We start from the raw sequence: 27,477 nt of genomic DNA on the forward strand, positions 1-27,477 counted from the left end.
AATATTCTACCGATGTTCTCTATGCCGTATGGTTCTTGTTGCTGGCTGTCATTACTGATGCCATGCGTTTGACCTTGACTTCAAGAACCATATACATAAATTGAGTGTAATGTAGTCAAACGTTTTGATAGGATGATAAACTAATGCATGGTCTCTTTGGGTGGATATTAAAGTTACCAGTACTCTACACAAAGAAGGCAGATCCTTGACCATCCCAGCTATCTCAATGAGGTCCTCCAAAACAAATCATTTTCTATTTGAGGTGTGAAAACCTTCAGCTGTGCTTTCCCATATTACGTAAGGATTATTCTTTCATGTAATTTATCAGGAGCAATGTGTGTCACATACTTGATAAATAGAAATTATTTTTTCTTATCTGGTAACTACATTAATGATTATTGTTGCTAACTTATGAAAACTAATGACCTGTGTTACGTTTTGTTACTGAACTATTAAGTATACAACATGGTTGTTGTGACGCGTCTAGTGTGGTAGAGTAGTGGGTAGTCCTTGTCACTCTCACATTCAGTTTCTTGCTAAAAGGAGAGCCAAATGTGAACGCCTCTCCCTGCCAGTGCGTAGCCTCTTACAACAGCAAGCCTCATGCAGTGCCTCCTCACTGACGATACACAGAAACTCAACTCCTTTTGGACTCAGGCTGAACTACTGAGAACCGGTAGGAGATATGGCCCCTGGTGCTCGTGAACCAAATCCCCAGCTACGGGGAAATAGCCCCACTGTCTCGTGGGCAGCATTGGGAGAGACTAAGAAATAAATCCAGACAGCAAATCTTGAGTGAAGCCCCCAAGGCAGCTGGATGTCATTGAACAACTTTATGGCAGCTCCTGGAGCCAGGCTGGTGCCAACTCTAATAACCATATAGCCATATAACAATTACAGCATGGAAATAGGCCATCTCGGCCCTTCTAGTCCGTGCTGAATGCTTACACTCACCTAGTCCCACTGGCCTGCACTCAGCCCATAACCCTCCATTCCTTTCCTGTCCATATACCTATCCAATTTTACTTTAAATGACAATACCGAACCTGCCTCTACCACTTCTACTGGAAGCTCGTTCCACACAGCTACCTCTCTCTGAGTAAAGAAATTCCCCCTCATGTTACTCTTAAACTTTTGCCCCCTAACTCTCAACTCATGTCCTCTTGTTTGAATCTCCCCTACTCTCAATGGAAAAAGCCTATCCACATCAGCTCTATCCCCCCTCATAATTTTAATTACCTCTATCAAGTCCCTCCTCAAACTTCTACGCTCCGAAGAATAAAGGTCTAACTTGTTCAACCTTTCCCTGTAACTTGGGTGCTGAAACCCAGGTAACATTCTAGTAAATCTTCTCTGTACTCTCTCTATTTTGTTGACATCTTTCCTGTAATTTGGTGACCAGAACTGCACACAAAACTCCAAATTCGGCCTTACCAATGCCTTGTACAATTTTAACAATACATCCCAACTCCTACACTCAATGCTTTGATTTATAAAGGCCAGCATACCAAAAGCTTTCTTCACCATCCTATCCATATGAGATTCCACCTTCAGGGAACTATGTACCATTATTCCTGGATCACTCTGTTCTACTGCATTCTTCAATGCCCTAACATTTAGCATGTATGTACTATTTGGATTATTCCTACCAAAATGTAGCAATTCACACTTATCAGCATTAAACTCCATCTGCCATCTTTCATCCCACTCTTCTAACTGGCCTAAATCGCTCTGCAAGCTTTGAAAACCTACTTCATTATCCAGAACGCCATCTACCTTAGTATCATCTGCATACTTACTAATCCAATTTACCACCTCGTCAACAAGATCATTAATGTATATGACAAACAACATTGGACCCAGTACAGATCCCTGAGGCGCATCACTAATCACTGGCCTCCAACCTGACAAACAGTTATCCACCACTACTCTCTGGCATCTCCCATCCAGCCACTGTTGAATCCATTTTATTACTTCAATATTAATACCTAACGATTGAACCTTCCTAACTAACCTTCCATGCAGAACCTTGACAAAGCCCTTACTGAAGTCCATATAGACAACATCCGCTGCTTTACCCTCATCAACTTTCCTTGTAACCTCTTCAAAAAATTCAATAAAATTTGTCAAACATGACCTTCCACGCACAAATCCATGCTGACTATTCCTAATCAGACCCTGTCACTCCAGATAATTATATATACCATCTCTAAGAATACTTTCCATTAATTTAACACCACTGACGTTAAACTGAAGGGCCTTTAATTGCTAGGTTTACTCTTAGAACCCTTCTTAAACAATGGAACCACATGAACAATACGCCAATCCTCCGGCACCATCCCTGTTTCTAATGACATTTGAAATATTTCTGTCAGAGCCCCTACTATTTCTCCACTAACTTCCCTCAAGGTCCTAGGGAATATCCTGTCAGGACCCAGAGATTTATCTACTTTTATATTCCTTAAAAGTGCCGGTACTTCCTCCTTTTTAATCGTCATGGTTACCATAACTTCCCTACTTGTTTCCCTTAACTTACACAATTCAGTATCCTTCTCCTTAGTGAATACCGAAGAAAAGAAATTGTTCAAACTCTCCCCCATCTCTCTCGGCTCCACACATAGCTGTCCACTCTGATTCTCTAAGGGACCAATTTTATCCCTCACTATCCTTTTGCTATTGATATAACTGTAGAAACCCTTTGGATTTATTTTCACCTTACTTGCCAAAGCAAACTCGTATCTCCTTTTAGCTTTTCTAATTTCTTTCGTAAGATTCTTCTTACATTCTTTATATTCCTCGAGCACCTCATTTACTCCATGCTGCCTATATTTATTGTAGATATCTCTCTTTTTCCTAACCAAGTTTCCAATATCCCTTGAAAACCATGGTTCTCTCAAACTTTTAACCTTTCCTTTCAACTTAACAGGAACATAGATTCTGTACCCTCAAAATTTCACCTTTAAATGACCTCCATTTCTCTATTACATCCTTCCCATAAAACAAATTGTCCCAATCCACTCCTTCTAAATCCTTTCGCATCTCCTCAAAGTTAGCCTTTCTCCAATCAAAAATCTCAACCCTGGGTCCAGTCCTATCCTTCTCCATAATTATATTGAAACTAATGGCACTGTGATCACTGGACCCGAAATGCTCCCCAACACATACCTGCATCACCCTTCATTCCCTAACAGGAGATCCAACACTGCCCCTTCTCTATTCGGTACCTCTATGTATTGCTGCGAAAATCTATCCTGCCCACATTTCACAAACTCCAAACCATCCATCCCTTTTACAGTATGGGCTTTCCAGTCCATGTGTGGAAAATTAAAATCTCCAACAATCACAACCCTGTGCTTACTACAAATATCTGCTAACCCCTTGCAAATTTGATCCTCCAATTCTCACTCCCCATTAGGTGGTCTATAATAAACCCCTATAAGTGTTACTACACCTTTCCCATTCCTCAATTCCACCCAAACAGCCTTCCTGGACGAGCCCTCTAATCCATCCTGCTGGACCACCGCTGTAATACTTTCTCTGACAAGCAATGCAACACCTCCTCCTCTTGTCCCTCCAATTCTATCACACTTGAAGCAACGAAATCCAGGAATATTTAGTTGCCAATCACACCCCTCCTGCAACCATGTTTCACTAATAGCTACAACATCATATTTCCAAGTATCAATTCATGCTCTAAGCTCATCCACCTTTCTTACAATGCTCCTAGCATTTAAGAAATTCTCCCATCTCTTCCTCTGTTTAATGCTTCATAGGTTTTCCATTGGATTACACTGGTGAGGCCGAGAGGGGGATCTTCATGACTGAGCTTCTCAGGATCTCCATACTTTCTGCCCAGGCTTGTCATCATCACCCATGTCCTTTGAGACAGATGGAGGCCAGCTACAAATATACAACAACCTGTTGTATATAACAACCAGTTATTTATTATTCATTTATGAGACGTGGGATCACTGGAAAGTTATTTATTGCTAGTCCCTGCTGCTCTTGAAAAAATGGTGAAAAGCCACCTTCTTGAACCACAGCATTCCTTCTGGTGATGCTGGAACCACAGAGCGATTGGGTAGGGAGTTCAGAATGATTAAGCCAACAAAGAAAAATGAACAGCTAATTGTTTATGTCAGACTGGCATGTGACTTGGAAAGAAGTCTTCCATTCTTCCAGAAATCCCTAGAGAAACTGAATATGTTTAAACATGTTATTATGTGTTCAGTGATAGCTCTGCACACAATTTAAAAGCACGCAACGATTTATATCGAATTGTCATTTAAAAGTTTTAGGGATTAGCTGGGAAAATAGCTTTTCCCGTCATCAAAATCATTCCAAGTTAAATTCAAAGACATGCCAAATAAAATATCACTCTATATCTTGAACAACTAAACTGTAACAAAGCCAAAGCTCATTCTATTTCCTTACACCACCTCCCTAAATTCAATAATGAAACCAACTACATAAATAGCCTCAGGAAATACTTGAAACCACTCCACATTGTCATGAATAGTGTTTTGCAATAACATTAAGGAGGTGCTTAATGGGTGAACATTCATCATTGATATTGATTTGTCCGATTATATCTGGGGCATTTCCTGATTATTTTAACACTGAATGGAGCTCTTGTGCTCATATGCTTAATGATGGTAGACCAAAAAAAAGAAAGAATACAGTTTGGATATATAATTTCGCACATCCATAACAAAGCTCACCTAATCTTCCATGCATTAAACTAAGGATGAAAACTTTCATAGGGTTCGGCTAGGCATCCTAAACTAAAGTGCATTGAAGTATGAGGTTTAGAAGGCGTGTAAGAAGCAACCTTTGCACCCATGCTGTGCTTGAAATCTGAAACTGAATGAGTGATGGAGGTAAGTATTCTCACAACATTTAAGAAGAATCCAGAATACTTTAATTACCCAGGCATAGAAAGGTGTGATACAGGTCATCCTTATTTCCCCTCAGCAGAAGACCACACAAACCTTGGGGGGAAAAGATAAGTTCGTAAAAGACATTTCCTGTAGCAAAGTTGAAGTAAAAGTATGGCTGACTGCCAGGGTTTGATTGAATTTATAATTAGTGAAATAACAATATGAAAGATAATATTCCTCTTGGAAACATACAAATTAAACTATTATTTTTATTATACAGTTTTTGGAAAGCTATCTTCACCTCAGAATGTGAAAATGCATTCCATCAATTTTAAGAATGTACTCAAATGGAGCCCAGTTACTTATCGCAAAGGAAACGTTCATTATTCAGTGGAATATCAAACGTGAGTTCAATGGTTCAATTTAATGTCAGAGAACGTATACAGTATACAACTTGAAATTCTTACTCTTCACAGACATCCACAAAACTGAGTGGGAAAAAAACAAAGAATGAATGAATGTCAAAAAAATGTTGGAACCCAAGAGCCTCCCTCCCCCCATGCAAAGGAAGCAACAAGCATGAGAGAGACAGAGAGAGAGAGAGAGAGAGAGGAGGGGAAAGAGAGATGGGGGGATGAGAGAGGGGGGGAGAGAGAGAGGGTGAGAGAGAGGGGGAAAGAGAGAGGGGGGAGAGAGAGAAGGAGAGAGAGGGGGAGAGAGAGGGGTAGAGAGAGAGGGGAGAGAGAGAGGGGGAAAGAGAGAGGGGGAGAGAGAGGGGGAAAGAGAGGGGAGAGAGAGAGGGGAAAGAGGGGGGAAAGAGAGAGGGGGAGAGAGAGGGGGAAAGAGAGAGAGGGGAGAGAGAGGGGAAAGAGGGGGGAAAGAGAGGGGAGAGAGAGGGGGAAAGAGAGAGAGGGGAGAGAGAGGGAGAGAGGGGGAGAGAGACAGACAGACAGATGGAGACAGAGAGACAGAAAGATCACTTCTGCCACAGAATAAGGGAGGGCCATCAGCTTGCTGTTTTGATACAGGATTTCTATATCTTAATCACAGTAGTAATTGGTTACTCTTTTGAATATAATGTCATGGTTTTGAGAGACAAAGAGAGATCAAAAAGTGAAAAATAAGTAAGTAGAATGAAAAAGGTTCTTCAAATGCTTATTCATTTTTTTCTTAGAGAAACACGTAAGTCATTATTGAAGGAAAGCAGAGTCTTTGTCGATGATTTCTATTCAGTGTTAGAACTTCTACCTCAGAAGGCTGTGGGTTTAGAAACCGGAGTGCTGAGAAGGCACTGTATTGTTAATGGTGCCTGTTCTTCAAGGTGCTGTATTAAGCCAACACCCATTTATGCTCTTAGCTGAATATAAAAGGGATAAAAAAAGAATTCTTCCAAGAATTCTGCCAACATTTGCTCCTGAACTATGCTAGTGTTTGTAAGGTTTAATTTCAAACTGAGTTTGAGCAATGAGGGATACTGATCCAAAGCTGTACATCATTCAACACCAATGACCACTAACTCGAGAACTTATTTAGAGAAGCATGGTGAAGGAAGTACTTCCCATTTAGACCTGTCTCATTGTCTGTTCATCACCACTGGCCCAAACTTCTGGAGTAACCTAAAAATAGCACAGCTGGGGCATTATCTCATCAGCTGTTCAAAGGGAAAGCTCTCTTCCACCTTCTCAAACCAGCCAATGAAAAAAAATGATGCACCTGCTAAAGAGATATTTGCCTTATAATTATTTTATTAAAGCAAGGACTTTATTTATATTCAATATTTCATTTGGCTAGTTTATAAGAGCATTGGGCAGAGAAATTACCCTCAACTTGATATGATTAACAGCAAATTGTCACATATATCATGATATAGAAACATAGAAAGCCTACAGCACAATGCAGGCCCTTCGGCCCACAAAGTTGTGCCGAACATGTCCCTACCTTTAGACATTACTAGGCTTACCCATAGTCCTCTATTATACTAAGCTCCATGTACCTATCTAAAAGTTTCGTAAAAGACCCTATCGTATCCACCTCCACCACCATTGCTAGCAGTCCATTCCACGCACTCATCACTTTCTGAGTAAAAAACTTACCCCTGCCATCTCCTCTGTATCTACTCCCCAGCACCTTAAACCATTTGTCCTCTTGTAGCAACCATCTCAGCACTGGGAAAAAGCCTCTGACTATCCACATGATCAATGCCTCTCATCATTTTATGCACCTCTATCAGGTCACCTCTCATCCTCCGTTGCTCCAAAGAGAAAAGGCTGAGTTCACTCAACCTATTCTCATAAGGCATGTTCCCCAATCCGGGTAACATCCTTGTAAATCTCCTCTGCACCCTTTCTATGGCTTCCACATCCTTCCTGTCGTGAGGCGACCAGAACTGAGCACAGTATTCCAAGTGAGGTCTGACCAGGGTCTTATGTAGCTACAACTTTACTTCTTGGCTCCTAAATGCAATTCCACGATTGATGAAGGCCAATACACCATATACCTTCTTAACCACTTAACCACAGAGTTAACCTGCGCAGCTGCTTTGAGCATCCTATGGACTCAGACCCCAAGATCCCTTTGATCCTCCACACTGCCAAGAGTCTTACTATTAATACTATATTCTGCCATCACCTTTGACCTACCAAAATGAACCACTTCACACTTAAATGGTTGAACTCCATCTGCCACTTCTCAGCCCAGTTTTGCATCCTATCAATGTCCCGCTGTAACCTCTGACAGATGTCCACACTATCAACAACACTTCCAACCCTTGTGTCACCAGCAAACTTACTAACCCATCCCTCTACTTCCTCATCCAGGTCATTTATAAAAATCAAGAAGAGTAAGAGTCCCAGAACAGATCCCTGAGGCACTCTACTGGTGACCGACTTCCATGCAGAATATGACCCATCTACAAACACTCCTTGTCTTCTGTGGGCAAGCCAGTTCTGGATCCACAAAGCAATGTCCCCATGGATCCCATGCCTCTTTTCTTTCTCAATAAGCCTTGCATGGGGTACCTTAACACATGCCTTGCTGAAATCCATATACACTACATGTACTGCTCTTCCTTCATCAATGTGTTTAGTCACATCCTCAAATTCAATCAGGCTCGTAAGGCACGACCTGCCCTTGACAAAGCCATGCTGACCATTCCTAATCATGTTATACCTCTCCAAATGTTCATAAATCCTGCCTCTCAGGATCTTCTCCATCAACCTACCAACCACTGAGGTAAGATTTCCTGGGCTATCTCTACTCCCTTTCTTGAATAAGGGAACAACATTCACAACCCTCCAATCCTCCGGAACCTCTCACGCCCCCATTGATGATGCAAAGATCATTGCCAGAGGCTCAGCAATCTCCTCCCTCACCTCCCACAGTAGCCTGGGGTACATCTCATCTGGTCCTGGTGACTTATCCATCTTGATGCTTTCTGAAAGCTCCAGCACATCCTCTTTATTAATATCTACATGCTCAAGCTTTTCAGTCTGCTGAAAGTCATCACTACAATCACCAACATCCTTTTCCATGGTGAATACTGAAGTAAAGTATTGATTAAGTTCCTCTGCTATTTCCTCCGGTTCCATACACATTTTCCCACTGTCACACTTGATAGGTCCCATTCTTTCATGTCATATCCTCTTGCTCTTCATGTACTTGTAGAAATCCTTGGGGTTTTACTTAATCCTGCCCGTCAAAGCCATCTCATGGCTCCTTCTGGCTCTCCTAATTTCCTTCTTAAGTGTCCTCCTGTTGGCCTTATAATCTTCTAGATCTCTAACATTACCTAGCTCTCTGAACCTTTTGTAAGCTTTTCTTTTCTTCTTGACTAGATTTATTACAGCCTTTGTACACCACGGTCCCTGTACCCTACCATAACTTCCCTGTCTCATTGGAGCGTACCTATACAGAACTCCACACAAATATCCCCTAAATATTTGCCACATTTCTTCCGCACTTTTCCCTGAGAACATCTGTTTCCAATGTAATCCTCCAAATTCCTGCCTGATAGCCTCATAATTCCCCTTACTCCAATTAAACACTTTTCTATCTTGTCTGTTCCTATCTCTCTCCAATGCTGTTGTATCAATGTACATATCTATCAATGTACTGTATATTGTGGTGATGTAATTGTCTGAATCATTTTCTTTTTAGCTACTATGACAATAATTATAATCAAAAGCATTTTGAAAAAGGCTGTACAAACATCAGCGTCACAGAATGTGACTTGTCTAATGAACTGGCTTTCGGAGCTGGCTATTACCTGCGTGTAAGAGCTGAATACAAAGATGAGACATCTGACTGGACCAGTGCCATAGAGTTTGAACCTTCTCATGACAGTAAGATTAATTAGTTTTTGTTCCAGTTAATTCATCTTGAAATTTATATTTGTCCCCAAGTATTCCACTTCTGTTCCTTTGTAATACAGCTGTAATTGGAGCTCCTTTGGCAGTGATTGTGAAGCCAAGATTGGATATGCTCGACGTCCACATCTCTGAACCTGTCAATGAAAATAACAATAAATCTATGCATGAATATTTTCTGGACTTGGGTTATAATGTTTCTTACTGGGAAGATACAGAAGAAAGAAAGGTAAATTTCATTGACTAACAAACAAGTTAAATATTTTGTTTAAAGGGAGGGTTGTAAATTCTATTCAGTTAAAATGGTATAGTACCTGTCATTTTACCTCTTCCCTTTCCATCAACCAGAAACCCAAACAGTCCTTCCACATGATGTAGAAATTCGCTCGTACTTCTTCCATTATACTGTATTCAAGGTTGCTTAATATCATTTCCAGCACACACGTGTAAAGGAGAATGAAATAGCTGTTACTCCAGATCCAGTGCAGCACCAGAAGAAGCTCAATAAATAAAGAACACAGTAATAAAAAAACACCATAAATATAACTACACAAGGAGGCTTATTTACATAGATTGTTCTTATGTCTGCAAAGTGATGCCAGGTACAGAAGAGTCTGTACATAAGATGACTGACCGAAATGATAAAATAGTGGTGGTGGAGCGGGTTAGTTGGCTGAAGTGTTGATCAGCCTTACTGCTTGAGGAAAGTAACTGTTTTGAGTCTGGTGATCCTGGCATGGATGCTACGTAGCCTGCTCCCTGGTAGGAGTGGGACAAACAGTCTATGAGCGAAGTGGGTGGGTTAATTCGTAATGTTATTGGCCTTTTCCAACACCTCTCTGTATACACGTCCATGATGGTAGGTAGGCTGGTATCAGTGATGTGTTGGGTAGTTTTGACAATCTGCTACAGTGCATCGTGTAGGCTGCAGTGCGGTTTCTATACCATGCAATGATGCAGCATGTTAGGATACTCTCTACTACACATCTGTACAAGGATGCAAATGCACTCAGTGTTCATAATGTGGTCAGCTATACATTAGAAACACCACATACATGTAAGGTGACTGCCTTGTAGAATACCTCAGAATCAGATTTATTATCACTGACATATGTCGGGAAATTTGTTGTTTTGCAGTAACAGCACAGTGCTATATATATAAAAATCACTGTAAATTACTCCATTTAGTCTGCAAGTCAAATGTCACGTTTTTAGTTCATCCTTTTCCGACTCTGATCCCTCTGGAACATTTATGCTCCCTCACTTGTTTGCTAATATTTGTCTATTTTTCTAAAATTATCATTGATCTTTTTTCTTCCCTGATCATGCTTTATTTCAGAGTGTGCTGTTCTGTCCCTCAAGATGGCGGTTGTAGAGACAAGCCTCACACCAGAGACATTACCTGATCTGTACAGGCTGTTCTCGCTGTGATCTTGAGACAGTGATGCAGTCTTAGGCATGATGTCATTCAAATGACTCATGTTTTCTCATTTTTCCTTATGACATTGAAAAAAGCCTTAGGCCCACATTTTCCGTGAGGGTTCCCAGAGAAATATTAATTTTATTTCTTTGCAACACATTCTCTTTAACTTTCACATTAACACCCCCTGATTCTTCTAACACTTGCCTACATTCGGGGCAATTTACACTCCAGCAGGTCTTTGGAATGTGGAGGAAACCAAAAGATCCAAGAGCGAATGTGCAAACTCCACACACACAGTGCCAGAGGTCAGGACTGAACGAAGATCATTAGAAATATGTAGCTATCTAGCCTGGCCATAAACCCTCTCTGTGGATTTTCTTGTGTCCTGAATGATAATTTTCCCAGAAGATCCAGTCAGCAACGTTCCCCTTAATTTTATTTTTACAGCTGTATGGACCAATTATTGCTCAGAGCAGGAATTTTTTATTAGACTCAGCACTTTAACTGTTTTTTTTTGTAACACGTATACTATGAATATATAGAATGAAAATTGAAAAATCACATACTTTTGATTTTATTTATTAATTGAATGGTGTAATAAAATACAGTACAACAATGAAAATGTTTCACAAATAAACTCGCCTCGGGCTTCCAGCCGGGTACAGGCATTGATTATAACTGACATTTTGATGACAAACGCTGATGCCCTTTTTCAGGAATGATGCCTGGGCATATCTAGTCCAGTGGCATTTATACCCCAGTAGTTTGTCTCTCCTGATTGGTTAGTCTGCAAACAATCAGGTTTCTGCTCTGTTTGTGTTACCCAGAGAAATTGACAGTAGCAGAACACCGCATTCACAATGGCCGAAGGATTGACTTCCATAATACAAAATTACTGTGCCACACCAACGGCTTTTGGGACTGCCTGTTAAAGGAAGCCATTGAAATAAAACTAGGAAAAGAATCTTATCAATACATGTACCTGGCTGAAAGCCTGAGAAGAGTTTATTTGTCAAATACACCAGGAAAACACTAGATCCTTTTTCACAATCTTACATACTCGGTCAATTTTTCCTCATCCGTCTTTATTACAAACCCATTGCCTATTAACACTGTCCAGATTAATTTCACATCCAGATGAAAGACACATCTTAATCCTCATTACATCATCCAAGTATTCCACTTCTAGTCTATTTCAGGATTTACACTTGATTGAATTCATAAGACAGAATCCATGGGCACAGTCAGCACCAGCAGCTTGCAATGTTCCAAAGATATCAACAAGAATTTACAGTTCTTCAAATTCTTCATTTCTAAGCAATTTATCAGTGAACATCTTAATTGAACCAATCTTTACTTTCTCAGAACTTCCATTCTGCGTTTATTGTTACAATTTGTAACAGTGTTATAACTTGAAACACTGACAATATAGCTCTAAAGCATTTCAAAGGTTACCTTTATTATTTAGAAAATATATGGAATATATTCATTAACAGTTAATTAATAACAGAGTATTTCAAAATTATTTTTACATTATATAAAAGAAAATTCCAGCTACATGGCAACAAAGGAATGTGCGCGGGAGCATTTCAGTTACTGTATGACCACACAACTATGCAGCTTAGAGGGAACAATGCCAGTTAATTATTAGGTTATTGCAGCTTATGGGAACTCGTTTAATGCTGCCTTTTCCTTGCTACAGACATCATAGTGTAGAGTAAGTTGATGGGACTATGCGTAACAACTGGTTCATGGGTGGTTATTCTAGCTTTAGGGAGCTCCGATGCCAGTCTTTCTCTGCATGGAACTGATACTTCACACGTGTCAATTCGTGCTTAGTGAACAGACCAATAGCAGTGTTTTAGAACCTCTTAATGTACGCTTGTTCATGTGTTAGAGCAGTAATAGGGACATGGGAATAAGATAAGATTAACAAACATAATGCAAGGCAGTTCTTGCCAATATTTTCTTCCACTTGCTGAGAAAGGTAAAAATTCACAGGTACAGTGCATTTCAGATATTCCTAACCACTCTTTTCCTTGTCCTATTATTAAATTATGTTCCTATTAATATGAATTTTAAAATCAATGATTAAATGCAAACTTATGCATTGGGCTAATGTTTTGTAAAATTATTTCACATTAACACCAGCATGAAAGAAATTATAAGTTAAAGGAATTATATTGTGTTTTTTTCGCTAAATTGTTGAACCCATTGGAACACAATTTTCCGGGTACATCGGTCATTTTAGGAAGTTAATTGAGAACAATTACATATTTCTATTGTCAGTGTTTAAAAAGCTTCAGTGCTATTACTTCCCATCGAAACGGTCCATTTAACATGGTTGATTTAATCCTTCATGTGATTGTTATCTGACTAATGTAACTATCAGACTTATTGGATTCTACACAGATTGAAAGTACTTACATCCAGCAGAAGACGATAACCCTCACCAACCTGAAACCTTGGACCACCTACTGTTTGGAAGTTAAACCCTTTATGAATAACAGAAGCACTCAATCAAGTTCAGTTACCTGTGAAACTACAAAGGATGACGGTATGATTACATTTAGTCAATCTGTTCCTTCTAAAGAAGTATTATGAGATAAACAATACTTTATTGGTCACAAGTTTATTTTCTGCTTACAGGAGTTATAGTCCGCTCTGCTATTGCTAAGTCAGCTACTCACAAACCTTCCCATAACAATGTGTTATTGCAGTTCAGGTGAACCAAAAGAACTATACTGAAGTAAAAGGTCATATTTATGCCAACCAGATTTCATATTTAAACCAACCCTATCAGAATCAAATGAATGAAAAATCTTTACATTTGTTGCCTCTTGGACTTGCTGTGTGAAAAATAGACACAAATGAAAGAATAGGAGCAGTATTATGCCTTGTACTTTTTTTTAATTTAGAGATACAGCACAGTGACAGGCTCTTTTGGCCCAACAGGCCCGCACTGCTCAGGTACATTGTTGTGATCAAGTAGCTTACTAACCCATGTGTCTTTGTAGGTGTGGGAGGAACTAGAGCACTTGGAGGAAAGCCATGTGACCACAGGGAGAATGTACAAACTCATTATTGACAATAGCAGAATTGAATCCGGGTCGCTGTCTGTAGGGTAGACGTGGTACCGTAGCAGTTAACATAACACCTGACTTATAAGAACTGGATGTGCTCTGCTGAATGTAAGACAGGGTCATGGCATAAGTCCAAAAATCTGATGTTTTTTTAAATAAATTTTAACCTCTCCTACTGGGACTTCTCATGATTAGAATTACTTATTAATTTTTCTGTGAAATATTAGAAACTATAAGTAGAAGAATTAAGGAAGCTTTAATGGATACCTTTGGAGCCTAATCTTGTTAATTGTACAATACTTGTAACATTTCAGGAGCAATGCCAAATCAGCTAAAATTCTTTTCAAATGATGTCATCATGTGAAGTCATCCTCTTCCCCTTCCCTGGCTGTATTTTGAAACCTAGACCAGAAGCAGCATTGTGGTTACACAACTTTGCAATTCATGCACTGCAAAGCTACACCTGATGCCAACTGATATAATACATATCTGCAAGTCATTTTGTAAAATGAGGCTATGACCTCATAACATTTATATCCATCATTCTTTCTAAAGTTTTGTGCCCATCTGTCATTTTAGACTGACTGATTTTATTGCTGTTCTTTGCTCTGGCAGGTAGAGTTGCAGATTGGAAGATCGTTGTGGTTTTTCTTGCATCGTTGTGTGTTGTCTTTCTTGTGATCGTCGGTATTTTCTATGCATCACTTCATGGATACAGGATAATCAGATATATTTTCTTTCCTTCGTACAAACTTCCTGAACACATAAAACAGGTACGTGTTCCACCAAACATCAAATCTTATTTCTGCTTCGCAGTCCATCAAATGCAGTGTAAGTCATCTTTGTAAACATAAGCCAAATGCTGTTATCTTTTTCGAGGAGGTGACAACAATATTTGATGTGGGTAGGGCGGCAGATTTTCTATGCATGGACTTTAGTAAAGCTTTCAACAAGAACCCTCATCATAGGCTAATCCAAACGATAAAGGGTCAATGCATCCACAAATACTGAATTCAATATTGACTCGGTCATAGGAGACAGGGCAGTGGTGGATTCAAGTGATTTTCTGACTGGAGGTCATTCCTAAGGGATCTCTGTTGTTGATATCTATAAATGATCTGAATGAAAACGCAGGTGGGCTGATTACTAACTTTTCAAGTGACACAATAAATTGTCGGAGGATTCAGCACGGCGTAGACAAGTTGGAAATGTGGACAGAGAAGTGGCAAATGGGGCTTAATCCAGATAAGGGTGAGGTGTTACACTTTGGGAGGTCAAATTTTAAGGGGAAAGTATACAGTAAATGACAGGCTCTTGATCCTGGGCCAGGATATAGGGATTTTGAGGTGCAAGTCCATAGCTCCCTTAAAATGACAACACAAGTAGATAAGAAAAGATATCACAAACAAGAGAAAATCTGCAGATGCTGGAAATCCAAGTAACACACACAAAGTGCTGGAGGAACTCAGCAAGCCAGGCAGTATCTATCAAAAAAAGTACGGTCGACGTTTCGGCTGAGACCCTTCCTCCAAAACATCAACTTTTTTTCATAGATATGCTGCCTGGCTTGCTGAGTTCCCTCAGCATTTTGTATAAGAAAACATATAATCAGTTATGGTGTTGACTATGAAAGTCAGGAAGTCATGTTGCAGCTATAAAAAGTTTTGGTTAGGCCATATTTGGAGTATTGTGTGCATTAATGATTGCTGCCTTACAAGAAGGATATAGAGGCTTTGGAGAGCACGCAGGAGAGGTTCATCAGGATGTTGCCTAGATTAGAGAGTATTAGCGATAAGGACAAACTTGGATTGTTTTTTCTGGATTGTCAGAGGCTGATACAAGTATATAAAATTATGAGAGTCAGGTGGATAATAAGGACTTCCCCCCCCCAGGGTAAAAATGACCAACACTAAAAGGTGTAAATTTAAAGTGAGAGGGGGAAAGGTTAATGAGGCAGATTTTATTGACACACAGAGAGATAAATGTCTGAAATGCACTGAGAGGGGAAGCAGTGGATGCAGCGATGATAGCAAGGTTTAAGAGTAATTTAGACAGATCTACAAACCGGCGGGGAATGGAAAGATGTAGACAATATGCAGGCAGATTTGTAGTTTAAGCTGGCACTGTGGTTGGCACAAACAGTGTGGACTAAAGAGGCTGTTCCAGCACTGTGCTATTCAATGCTCTGCTTTTGAAGATGTGCTGCACTGAGGTTTATGGGTGAAGGTAACAGTACAGGGATATAAGCTGGTAGCACTGTGATATGGTCTGAGAGTTTATTCTGAGATTACCCTTACTCTACCCCAGCTATGACAGAAGCCCCATGTGTAACCTGCACATGCAAAAAAAAATCCAAAACTTCCATAAATTTATGGAAATTTCTACCCATAATTTATTTGATAGTTGCTGGAAAATTTTAAAAGCAGTGTGGCTGGAGAATGAAACTTGGCATTGTCGTTTCTTCAGACTGCCTTGACGCTTGCTGCTTCAGTACATAACTGCCAGAAGTAGGGTGTGGTGTAAAAAGTAGGACTTTATCTTATCAGCAGCACCAAACTCTGGAAAAGACTTTGCTCAGTTTGAGCCTAATGGTGGAAACTACTTGAGCTGAGTATGTAGGTTGGGTGCACTTGAAGCTCATACTCTCCCACAAGTTATGTGCTAACAATAAAGACAGTTTTCTTTTCCAGAGCAAGCAATGCATTGAGGCCACGTGAATCCGTCATGGAAAGCACTAAAAATGTGAATGTATCCGCTCTTGTGTGTCCATAAGACAGAGGAGCACAATTAGGCCATGCAGATCATCGAGTCTGCTCCGCCATTCCATCATGGCTGATTTATTATCCCTCTCAACCTTATTTTTTTCTGTCCTCTCCCCGTAATCTTTGACTCCCTCACTAATCAAGAACCTATCTGCCTTCATTTTAAATAGACTCAATACAGCCATCTATGGCAATGAATTCCAAAGGTTCATGTGTCAGTGGTTTCCCGTGAGTTCCATTTGTTTTTTTATTTTGTTCCTTAATTTCAAACAGAGCTTTCTAAACAGGAATAAATAAGTGACAGAAAATTTATAACTCAGAGTGTTAATTCGGCCCATATTGTCTGCGCTGGCTGTGAAAAGAGCTACTGGCTACTGATCCTGGCTCCTCATAAGTTTCTCAAGTTGCCTCAAGTTTCTCTTAGCATTTCTGTTCCAAAGAAAATATAACCCTAGGCTATCCCAGCTTTCTCATCCCTACAGTATTTTAGTCCTGGCATCATGTTCATACACACAGTGCCCACTTTATTAGGTACACCTGGCCACCTGCACGTTAATGCAAATACCTAGTCAGCCAATCATGTGGCAGCAATTCAATGCATAAAAGCATGCAGACATGGTCAAGTGGTTCAGTTCAAACATCAGAATGGGGAAGAAATGTGATCCAAGTGGAATGATTATTAGCGGCAGATGAGGTGGTTTGAGTATCTCAGAAACCATTGGTCTCCTGGGATTTTCACGCACAACAGTCCCGAGAGGTTTACAGAGAAAAACAAAAAAAAACACCCAGTGAGTGACAATTCTGTGGGTGAAAATGCCTTGTTAATGAGAGAGGTCATGTTAGGCCTACACATACAGGCTCCTCCCAGTCACCATCCAGCAAACAGGAGTCACTTGCCACTCATTTCTAACTCATCATCTACAGCCTATTTAATCCCAACTCTCATCCACAGTCCTTGTTCACTCATCAAACCTGCCAGACTCAACCAGTTACTTCTAGCCTTGTTACCTTGTTGTGTTTAGTATCCATTCTCCCTTATTTTGTGCCTCTCCCCCCCCCCCCCCCCCCCCCCCCCCGTAGCTTGTTATTTTGCAATTTATTATGAAGTTATTGCTCACTGCTGAATTGTCTCTGCTGCTCTGTTTTTCTCCTCTACATTTCTTGGCAGGTCAGAGGAGAATAGCCAGACCAGTTCAGGCTGACAGGAAGGTGACGGTAACTCAAATAACCACATATTCCAACAGTGGTGTGCATAATAGCATCTCTGAACACACATGTTGAGCATTGAAATGGATAGGCTACAGCAGCAGAAGACCACAAACAGACACTCAGCGGCCACTTTATTTGGTACAGGAGGTAGCCAATAAAGTGGTCACTGAGTGTAAATTTCCTTTGCATCTTTGCACCAATCACATCTTTCTTGTTATGTGAGAACAAATAAATAATTGTAAATTTCTCCAAAATGCAATGAAATCTCCAAAGACTTCACTTGAAATATGGTACTTTCATTGCCTTCTAGATTTCTGAATTTCAAAGTTCGAAGCAAACTTATTATATGTCACCATATAAACCCTGAGATTCATTTCTGTGACGGCATACTCAATAAATCTATAGAACAATTTCCATAAGAGAATCAGTGAAAGACTGCACCAACTTGGACGTTCAACCAGTGTGAAAAAGACAACTGCGCAAGTACAAAAAGAAAGAAATAATATTTAATGAATACGTAATAAATATTGAGAACAATGAGATGAAGAGTCCATAGGCTGTAGTACACAGAAAGTGCTGGAGGACCTCAGCAGGCCAGGCACCTTCCTGATGGAGTCTTGATGAAGGCTCTTGGCCCGAAATGTCGACTGTTTACTCTTTTCCATAAAAGCTGCCTGGCCCGCTGAGTTTCTCCAGCATTTTCTGTGCATTGCTTTGGATTTCCAGCATCTGCAGACTTTCTTGTGATTGCCATAGGTTCTAGGAATATTTCAATGATGGGACAAGTGAAGTTATCCCCTTTGGATCAGGAGCCTGATGGCTGAGGGATAATCACTGTTCCTGAACCTGTGGTGTGAGTGCTGACGCTCCCGTATCTGCTTCCTGATAGCAGCAGCAAAAAGAGACCATGCTGCTTCCCCAGGACAACATCTCATGTAGGGGTGCTTAATTTCACCTTAATAACATGAGTACTCATTTTTATCCCAGCAAAAAAAAAGTAAAGCATCTCTTAGGATAGATGAGAATGTTTTATGTAAGCTTTTTTGTTTACAGCTTAATTGGGAAAGACCTCTCTTAACGATTTTTTTCTTTTTAATGCACAGTTCCTGAAAGAACCTTGGCTGAATTCTCCATTTCTGCCACCTCAGACTAACAATCTGCCTGAAGAACCTTTTGACAAATTAATTTTTCTTTCTAATGTACAAGAATGCCTTGACAATACAGATATTGACATTCCTGCAGAACTGGATATGCTTCAGGTGCACACCTTAAAGAAAGAAAATGAAGATGAAGAAAAACAGGCACAATATAGTAACACCAATTTTTATGCAAGAACGCAAACACTACCAAAGAGTTCTGTGTGAGTAAGACAATGCCAGAGAGTTATCTGGAGGAGAGGGCACCAATATGTTGGTGTCTATTGCCAGCAATATCAGAAGTAGATAATATGATACTCCAATTCAAACAAAACCAGGGAGTGGTATTATTTTTAACAAGATTCTGAGAGGGTTTTTGGTGATTTTTTTTACAGCTGTTAAACTTCCCTCATTTATTAAGGGATATTTACTGTTATGAATATTAACTGGATTTAAATTTATTTTAATAAAGTAAGAAACTTTCTAAAGTCAAAAAGAAAAAAATATGAGCAAAGTTAATATATTGCAATTCTTTTAACTGTACAATGTTTCTATCAATTATTCCATTACAAGTTAAGTCTATTTAACATGATTCATGATGTAAACTTGACCTACTATAAGTATAAATACAAGAGATTCTGCAGATGCTGGACATCCAGAGCAACACACACAAAATGCTGGAGGAACTTAGCAAGTCCGGCAATATCTATGGAGAGAAGTAGAGTCGGCATTTCGGGTCAAGACCCTTCATCAGGACCTATAAATATCTTTTCAAACACTACAAGCCATAAAATGCATTGGCAGTGCAATAAGCTGATACAGGAAGTTTTACTTTATCAGATGTATGAGGCATAAATTTATAATGGAAAATTAGATTAAGAATAGATTAGGGATTTTAAATTCATAAAATAAGCACCCATGGGTTAAAATGCAGAAGGATTTCAGTCAAATTTGCCGTTTACCCCATTTGCTACTGTAAGTGAAGATTCTGGAGAACATTTATTTTCCTGGTTTTGCTATCCTTTTATTCAATTTTCTACAAACGTTTGTACATCCAATAATGCAAGCTGGCATATTAACTGTCTACCCCAGTAGATGAGTTCCATGTCTTTTCGCACAGGACAGTTTTTCCTGCTCTCTGAACTACTTTTGCCACTTTTTATCTTGTATCTACTTCACTTCCCTCACCTACTGGAAATTGTTTTTGCTCTTGCAAAGTAAAAATTGTCAGTTAAGTGTGCACCCTTGCCTAATTCCTTACAGCTGTAGGCTCACTAAAGGCTACATTTGCTGTTGAATTCCAGCGAACAACAGAACCTAGTGATATTATGTTGTAGTCATATGCAATTATTTGGAATGCAAAATAATATTATATTTGGAAAAAAATACGATTCACAATAAATTAGATACTTGGGTTTTATACATGAAACATAGAACATAGAAAATCTACAGCACATTACAGGCCCTTCAGCCCACATTGTTGTGCTGACCATGTAACCTACTCCAGAAGCTGCCTAGACTTTCCCTACCGCATAACACCCTATTTTTCTAAGCTCCATATACCTATCTAAGAGTCTCATAAAAGTCCCCTTTTAAATAATTTATCTAATTCTCAGTGACATTTGAACACAATTAACTGAAAGCGTGATTGAATACTGCAAGTTCTTGCAATTTTTTGAAGAGGTACATGGGAAGATGAGATTTTATTTTTTTTCCATTGCAGATTACTAAAATTCAGAATACACTGTGTGAAAGGTAATTGAAGCTCAGTAACTTAGGATCAAGATTTGGATAAACATATCAAGGGACAAAATTAAATAAGGATATGGGTAAAGAGCAGAACTTACACAAAAAATGGTAATTGGGCTGGTTTGCATCTGCTATTCAACATGCTGGAAATGACACTGAACACTTCATTACTAGCATACAACTCTGTGGCAAATTAAGGGGAATAACAATAAAACAAGTATCTTATCCTTACTGTGTTATTCTGCTCTGACGTTCCTGACTAACATGGAGCATAGACTCAGTGGCCATTTTATTTGGTACCGGAGTGGAACCCAGTGTGGCCCTCTGCTGCTGCAGCCCATTCACCACCAAGTTTGATGCTTTGTCCATTCAAAGATGCTCTTCAGCACACCACTGTTGTAACGTGGTTACATGAGTTACGGTTGTCTTCCCGTCAGCTTGAACCAATGTGGCTATTCGCCTCTGACCTCTCTCATGACACAGCGTTCTTGTCCACAGAAACGCTGTGTGTAAACTCCAGAGACTGTTGACAAACAACCAATGTGCAGAAGACAGACTATGCAAATATAAAAAGCAAATAATAAATAAAAACTGAGAACATGAGTTGTAGAGTCTTTGAAAGAGTATCCATAGATTGTGGAATCAATTCAGTGTTGAGGTTATGTGGCACAGGAGCCTGATGGTTGAAGAGTAATAATATAGTTGTCCTCCTGTGAATATACTTGGTGCATAGTTTTGTCACAATGAATCCACCATTTTGTCAAAGGTGCAAGTAATGGACCAGTCCTGGATAAGGCAATTGCACTTGTTGGATTATGTCAACACCTGTGCAAGAAATCATTAGGATGTCTGCATTACAGGTGCTAATATTACCGTTAATGTGCATTAGTATCAATAGAAACATGGAAGCTAAAGGACCAATGTTAAAGCACTCAAGAGCTCCCGAAGCCAGTTCATCTTGTACATTAGGGGGAACGAGCGCAGGAGGTGGCAGCCTTGACGTGCTTGTGATTTCCAGCACTAACAACGGCCCAATACTTGAAGCCCCACCACACTGTCAGCCAAGAATGAAATGAATTTACCAAAAATAAACAAACAGTGCTTGCTGAGAACACTTTGAAGGCCTACTGAACTTGATTGCACGGCACTCCCCGCAAGTTAAAATTCCAACAATAACACGTCGCTAGGGGAATGTGTCTTGCTGAAAGGGGCGGGACGACTCAGCTTGCGGGAGATGTAGATCCGCCCTCCTTTAAGCAGGGACGGTGTGGCTCAGTATGGTGGGGTGCTGTTCATGATCATCCTCCGGCTGACGGAGGGATTATCACTCTGTAATCCACCCTCCTATAGACAGGGGCGGGGCGCAGGACGCAGGACCGTCCTCTCCCCCTCCCCCACGTCGGGGCAGGACCGTCCTCTTCTCCCCCCCCCCCCCCACGTCGGGGCAGGACCGTCCTCTCTCCCCCCCCCCCCACGTCGGGGCAGGACCGTCCTCTCCCCCTCCCCCACGTCGGGGCAGGACCGCCCCCCCACGTCGGGGCAGGACCGCCCCCCCCCCACGTCGGGGGGCAGGACCGTCCTCTCCCCCTCCCCCACGTCGGGGCAGGACCGCCCCCCCCCACGTCGGGGCAGGACCGTCCTCTTCTCCCCCCCCCCCCCCCACGTCGGGGCAGGACCGTCCTCTCCCCCCCCCCCCCACGTCGGGGCAGGACCGTCCTCTTCTCCCCCCCCCCCCCCCACGTCGGGGCAGGACCGTCCTCTCTCCCCCCCCCCCCCACGTCGGGGCAGGACCGTCCTCTCCCCCTCCCCCACGTCGGGGCAGGACCGCCCCCCCACGTCGGGGCAGGACCGCCCCCCCCCCACGTCGGGGGGCAGGACCGTCCTCTCCCCCTCCCCCACGTCGGGGCAGGACCGCCCCCCCCCCCACGTCGGGGGGCAGGACCGTCCTCTTCCCTCCCCCACGTCGGGGCAGGACCGTCCTCTCCCCCCCCCCCCCCCACGTCGGGGCAGGACCGTCCTCTTCCCCCCCCCCCCCCCACGTCGGGGGGCAGGACCGTCCTCTCTCCCCCCCCCCCCACGTCGGGGCGCAGGACCGTCCTCTTCCCCCCCCCACGTCGGAGAGCAGGACCGTCCTCTCCCCACCCCACGTCGGGGCAGGACCGTCCTCTCCCCCCCCCCCCCCCACGTCGGGGCAGGACCGGCCTCCCCCCACGTCGGGGCGCAGGATCGCCCTCCCGCCGACGGGGGGCGGTGTCGGGCGGTGCCGGTCTGGTAGTTGCTATTATGCAGGGTGTTCTGTATTAGCGACTGCAATGCACTTGGTCCGCTGTCTGTTTCCTGTAAATCACATGGAAGTCGTGCTGAAGCTGTTTCTCGTGGTCGGGGAAGTGGAGAAGGGCAATAAGACGAGGGCAACATGGCGTTGCTGATGCTCTGGCTTTCTGTAGTGACTGCGGTGATCTCTGAAGGTAAGGCTGGGACTTGCAGTAGGAGCATTTTAATACTTGAGGTCAGGCATTGGGTGTGATCTCCCCAGCCTCTCCCAGTGAACTTAAACTTCACCTGAGTACGTAGTAATTTACCTGTGATTAAATATAGAAAATACGTGGTCTTTGCATCACGTGTCAGTTAAATGCAGTTATTTAAACTTACATTCGATTATAGCATGTCAGAAAGGCGCCATACTAAACAATTACATCCTTTTAAGCCCGTGCCGTTCCGATATAAGAACAGCCCAGCTGGTCCATCCCATCCTACGTGCTATTGTATTTGGCGATACATTCCAGATTTAAACCACTTACAGCGAGTAAAAACAAAATATTTATGTTACTACCTTATTTGGTAATCGCTGTCTTTCTACATATACACTGATTCTTAACTCTTCTGCCAATGGGGATAGTTCCGACCGCTCCTGAATTTTTAACTTTTACCAGAGCTACTTACACTTCTAGAGAACACTCCCTCATTCTTGAAACGATTTTTTCCCAGTAATTTTCCTCTTCACCTTTACATCTTTCAGGAGTAGTGCCCAGAACTGTATATGCCATTCCACTTGCAGCCAAGCAGTTACAAAATTTACCATGATATCCTGATCTTGTACTCTCTGACCACTTTGAAAGCGCAATATTCAGTAGACTTTCTCTTTAAATCCACTATATATGTCTTGCCATTTTCAACAAACTACCCATATAGAACACCCACCAGTTTTTATACACTGTTTAAAATTGTGCCTTCTAGTTTGTATTGTTTGTGAGCCTCCCTAACAAATTATAGCATTTCATGTTTTTCAACATTAAAATTTGTGCGTCACCTGTCCTCTATATCTCTGTGAACTATATTACTATCCTCCAGCTGGATGGCTTGTTAGAAATTCTACAAAGTATTGATGTATATTAAGAAAAGCACTGGTCCAACACTAACCCATGTAAACTTTCTGAAGTGGGTTTATCTTCACACATACTGTACATGGTTATACTCGTGAAGCTTTCCTCTGTACTTACAAAAATTTTCTTTTTTTTTAAGGTTATTTCTGATTCAGTGTTTCCAGTTAGTGTATTCTTGAAAGATTTGTGTCAAATGTAGGCGTTGAACTGTTAGGAAATATCTTGCCTGGCAGCTTTTGCTTTTTTTCCATTTCCATTTCTGCATCTGCCTGTGAAGGGTTGCCTCTTGCATAATGAACATGCTCTATGTTAGCCTTGCCTAGCTCCCTTTAATGAGGCTTGCAGATGAGGGCCCATATCAAAGTAAGTTTTTTAACAAAGTACATTTATGACACCATATTTTTGTAGGCCTCCGTTAGTCTCGATAGACCATGGACTTGTGCCTTGGAAAGTTTCCAGGGCGCAAGCCTGGGCAGGGTTGTATGGAAGACCGGCAGGTGCCCAGGTTGCAAGTCTCCCCTCTCCACGCCACCGATGTTGTCCAAGGGAAGGGCATTAGGCCGATACAGCTTGGCACCGGCGTCATCGCAGAGCAATGTGTGGTTAAGTGCCTTGCTCAATGACACACGTGCAGCCTCAGCCAAGGCTCGAACTAGCAACCTTCAGATCACTAGATGAACGCCTTAGCTACTTGGCCACGCACCAACATGAAATGAATCTCAAGATAGTTATGGTGATATTTACATAGATTGATCATAACTTTGTCTTGACTTTGATATGGACCCACAACTGCAAGTCACATTGTTGGGAGCTAGGCAGGGCTAACCTTTCCCCTTTCTAAAGGTTGCATTAGTTAGCTTTTGGTTATCATCTCAAACTAAAAGATTTAGCCTTGTGAGTTAATGAGTATGCAAGTCCAGTAGAGCAGCCAGGATCTTGATAAAAAGATGTAATCAAAGTCCTTCAGGAATAAGAAATAAATAGGAATAATAAGAGGAAAGCACACTTTAAAAAAATAGGAAAAGAAAGTGAAATAAAATGGGAAGTAAAATTGAATTTATGGAGGAAAACAATTACAATGGATTCCAGTTAATTTGACCATTGTTTAATTGGGGCAGCGGCTTATTTGCAACAACTCTTAAAGAACAAAAACTAATCAGGATAATAGCTGGGATTCCCTTCATTTATTTGGGGCACTATGCCATGTAATTGGGACAGGAAACTCGCCCAATAGTTTCTAACTAGCGTCAGTCACGTGCTCTGATGTGGCTGTTAGACGTTACACTGTGCTTAGAATGACCAGTTTCTAAATGGCATCAGTTATGTGTGTTTATGTCACTGTTAGTTGCTGAGAAATAAGCAGTAGGACAATTCGGAACTGGTTTGGTTACTGCACTTTCAAGTAATTGGGCTTGGAGGTGCCAGAAATGGACGGGAGTGAAAATGAAACTCTTTTACTCCAAGTTAGGAACTACAAAGAATTTGAAGGTATCAACCATCATCTTGAATGTTGCAATGAAAACGAAGCTTTAGGGGATGCAGTCATTAGAAGCATTGTAAGAAGGCAGTCCACTATCTGCATCTGTGTTTGTTTTGTTCACTTACAGTCGATCAAAAGAACATGGCAGTGAGCACTGAATTCCTTTGTTCATAACTTTTAGGAACTAATACACAGCTTTATAGTACTGTAATAGTATTGGCAGTGTTCTAATTTGTTCTATATTTCATTTAACTTGTTACTCGGCTAAATGTATTCTGTCTTTTTTTTTATACTTTTTAAAATATTTCTTGGCTAATTGGGGCAGTCGCTTAATTGGGCCAAATTTTACTTGTCCAGATATGTCGCAATTAACCAGAATCCAATGTATATTCTTTTAATATATCTAATTTACAATATGCAGGAATTCAACTCTAGCTTACAGCATTTCCGCTTACAATGGAGCAATTACTATGGGATTAATAATTATATTGTGAAAGTATATTGTTACGAACCCCGTAACTGGTTATCTTACCAGCAAAGATAGAGACATCCGTTGGAGTCTGGTGATACTATTTTTAACAGTATTTATTAGCAAAAATACACAAAAATAATATTAATGCAAATATACAGATAATATACGTCGTCAATACTAAACCTAAAAGTGCGGGTATAATAATAATCAATAAGAAACAAGCTCTATCGTTGTCTAGGGGATAATGAATTGTCCGATGGAAATCTAAAGTTCATTTCAGTTCATACAGGCTGCAGCCGTTGTTTGTTTGACACTGTGTTGCAATTGTTGGGGAGAGAGAGAGAGAAATAGAAAAATAACTTGCCGACTTTCCTTGGTACGATCTTGATCCGTATCCGTCCTTTAGCTACACCGTTCCATGGAGGACTCGCCACCCAAGCAAGGATGGACACACACACAAGCCCCCCACTGGTCTCGTACGTTTCTCCTGGTGTGTCTGAGGATGTGTTCCCCAGACCCCTCTTTTATTCTCACTCACGGGGTGTCAGATGTCAATCAGGTTGGGATGATGCAATCCCTCAACCAGACCACTCTGGTTGTCCCTGAGGGGTTTCAATGAACAGTACAGTACTCAATACACAATTCCTTCTCCAAGAGACAATAGTAATTCCGTTCCATTTCTGTTAGGAGACATTCCAGCTTGTGTATTCTGCGTTGTCTATAACAACTGCCTTTGCTGTGATCCTGCGTCTCTCTCTCTCTCTCGCATTTCCTGACATGCTGTGTCTCTCTCTCATTTCCTGGATCTCAGACCCGAAATAATAGCGATCTTGCGATTCTCAAAAAGGGTGGGGGGGCAGGCATTGGCGATTCTGGACCCTTCTGTACATCAGATTTGCTCCTCATTCGTAACAATATTTTAATGTCAAATCTCCGTCTGACTTTCTGTTTCAAATTTAACCTACAGATGCAGCGCAAGTTGTAAAATTATTAGAGCAGGTTGCACTATGTGTGTAGGAAATAATGGATCAGCATAAATTAAGGTGACTCATAACTCGTGGGGTGCCTCTCTTACACCCAAGTTTTCTGATCATTTAACAGCATTTTGCATTGTAAACCTACTTCTGCAGGCACTATCTACGAGCATGCACCTTCCACTCTTGGACTGTGATTACATGAGGACCCCGATACAAATTATATGTGTACTAATGTTGTTGGCGGTGACCTAGAATGGGGTGACTTGTAGAAAATAATCAAGTGATTTCCATAAAACATTTGACAGATACCTATGGGCAACTTGTAGTGTCAGTTCTTGCAGTTGATATGCAGGGATGTAGTCACCTTTGTAAACCCAAGTGATTCTACAGAAGCTGGAAATCCGGGAGTAGCAAATGCAAAATGCTGGAGGAACTCAACAGGTCGGGCAGCATCTAGAGCAGGGCTTCCCAACCTGGGGTCTGTGGACCCTTGTTTAATGGTTTATGGCAACAAAAGGTTGAGAACTCTGATTAGAGAATAAACAGCCCTGATGAATTG

The 27,477-nt window shown here is 41.3% G+C and overlaps 1 protein-coding gene across 1 annotated transcript in view; it reads left to right on the top strand.

Annotated features, from left to right (window-relative positions):
- LOC132392187 (interferon alpha/beta receptor 1-like) overlaps positions 1-27,477 on the top strand; it is a 54,288-nt gene that overhangs the window by 3,999 nt on the left and 22,812 nt on the right. Inside the window, exons 2-9 of the mRNA XM_059966031.1 lie at positions 5,161-5,284; positions 9,036-9,220; positions 9,310-9,473; positions 13,080-13,224; positions 14,366-14,523; positions 18,825-19,081; positions 21,496-21,662; positions 23,054-23,074. Coding sequence (XP_059822014.1) covers positions 5,161-5,284; positions 9,036-9,220; positions 9,310-9,473; positions 13,080-13,224; positions 14,366-14,523; positions 18,825-19,081; positions 21,496-21,662; positions 23,054-23,074 — 1,221 coding nt within the window. The remainder of the gene's footprint in view (positions 1-5,160; positions 5,285-9,035; positions 9,221-9,309; positions 9,474-13,079; positions 13,225-14,365; positions 14,524-18,824; positions 19,082-21,495; positions 21,663-23,053; positions 23,075-27,477) is intronic.

This window comes from Hypanus sabinus, chromosome 4, assembly GCF_030144855.1.
Source record: "Hypanus sabinus isolate sHypSab1 chromosome 4, sHypSab1.hap1, whole genome shotgun sequence".
In the NCBI taxonomy this organism is placed as follows: Eukaryota; Metazoa; Chordata; class Chondrichthyes; order Myliobatiformes; family Dasyatidae; genus Hypanus; species Hypanus sabinus.